Below are 1,389 nucleotides of genomic sequence, written 5' to 3' on the forward strand. Positions count from 1 at the left end.
TTGGGAGGGTTTGTTCTCTTTTAAATAAAGCTTTCTTTACAGCATTTCTTCAGAGCCTAGGGACTTAGAACATTGCTACACGGAATCTATACGATCAACTCATGCCTTTTACACAGAGCAATCTCAAAGATTTCCTTTATGAAATAAATTTTCATCTCGCTGGTAGAATGTTTGCGTACAGTCGCTTTTGGTGAGACACCTGCAGTCTCTCAACTACAGATTCACTCAACTCGTCCAACTCGAATAACTCATTCATTCATCTCAGACTTACTCGGGAATAGGCCTCACTGATTGGTTGGTGCGAAGTGACGTCCTCAGATCGCGTCCTCAGATGGCAAGGGCCGCGAGGTTATGAGGCTGGGCGGCGGAGGGTGGCTTCGGGTTTTTTGGCAGTTGTGCTCTCCTCTCCCTGGCCTCGGTTTTAGCAGGACCTGGGGTGGCTTTAAGGGCCGGATGGCGGAAACGCTCTCGACTCATGTTGATGCAGCAGGCGGGCTGGGAGCTCCGGCTCACCAAAACGGAGAAGCTAGTGGCGAGGAGACGGGCGAGCAGTTCTCAGGACATTCAGAACAGACGGGCCCGGGGTTGGAGCTGGCCCCGGGAGGCGCCGAGCAGGCATCGGCCACAGTCCCGGGCCCAGGCAAGCGGAAGAAGCGGCGGGGCGCAGCCGGGGAGCGCGTCGTACCGCCGCCGAAGAAGCGGCGGGCTGGAGTGAGCTTTGGTGATGAGCACTTTGCAGAGACTAGCTACTACTTCGTACTTCGAAGGCGGCCTTCGCAAGGTGCGGCCTTATTACTTTGACTTCCGAACCTACTGCAAAGGCCGTTGGGTGGGCCACAGCTTGCTGCACGTCTTCAGCACCGAGTTCCGAGCCCAGCCAATGGCTTACTACGAGGCCTCCGTACGGGCGGGCCGCCTGCGTCTCAACGAGGAGCCGGTACAGGACCTCAGCATCGTGCTCAAGGTGGAGTTCTGCTGGGGCTGGCCAGAATCGGGCGAGGAAGAGGGAAGGGTTATTTTCACACTTAGTAGAGCATAGGTACTGAAGTGAAATCATGGCAAATCTGAAGCATTCTCACTTTCACTTGAAGCACTATTAGGCCCGGCTTCCCGTCTCTGCAAGTAGACAGCCACTCTGTGCCTCAGAAGTCATCCTATTTATACTGTCCAGCAAGGTGGCTTCCTTGTTTGCAAGGGACAAAAGTGGGATTCTCATAGTTCCTTTTATACACTATGGCAAGAGCACTGATCACTTGCTATCCTGCATTGTAGATCTCTCTACAAACAGTAATAATAGGGACTATCACTTATGTCTCTTTACTTTGTGCTGGGTACAAAGTTAAGCATTGTATGTACTTTAACCTTTAATTCTTTTTTTTTTTTTTTTTT

At 51.8% G+C, this 1,389-nt stretch overlaps 1 protein-coding gene across 1 annotated transcript in view; it reads left to right on the plus strand.

The window, feature by feature from the left end:
• Positions 1 to 351: 351 nt before the first annotated feature.
• RPUSD2 (RNA pseudouridylate synthase domain containing 2) overlaps positions 352 to 1,389 on the plus strand; it is a 6,905-nt gene continuing 5,867 nt past the window's right edge. Inside the window, 2 exon segments of the mRNA XM_003791820.3 lie at positions 352 to 750; positions 752 to 964. Of these exon segments, the coding sequence (XP_003791868.1) occupies positions 352 to 750; positions 752 to 964 (612 nt within the window).

Source organism: Otolemur garnettii, unplaced genomic scaffold, assembly GCF_000181295.1.
Source record: "Otolemur garnettii isolate 467f Iridium unplaced genomic scaffold, OtoGar3 scaffold00050, whole genome shotgun sequence".
NCBI classification, from domain to species: domain Eukaryota; kingdom Metazoa; phylum Chordata; class Mammalia; order Primates; family Galagidae; genus Otolemur; species Otolemur garnettii.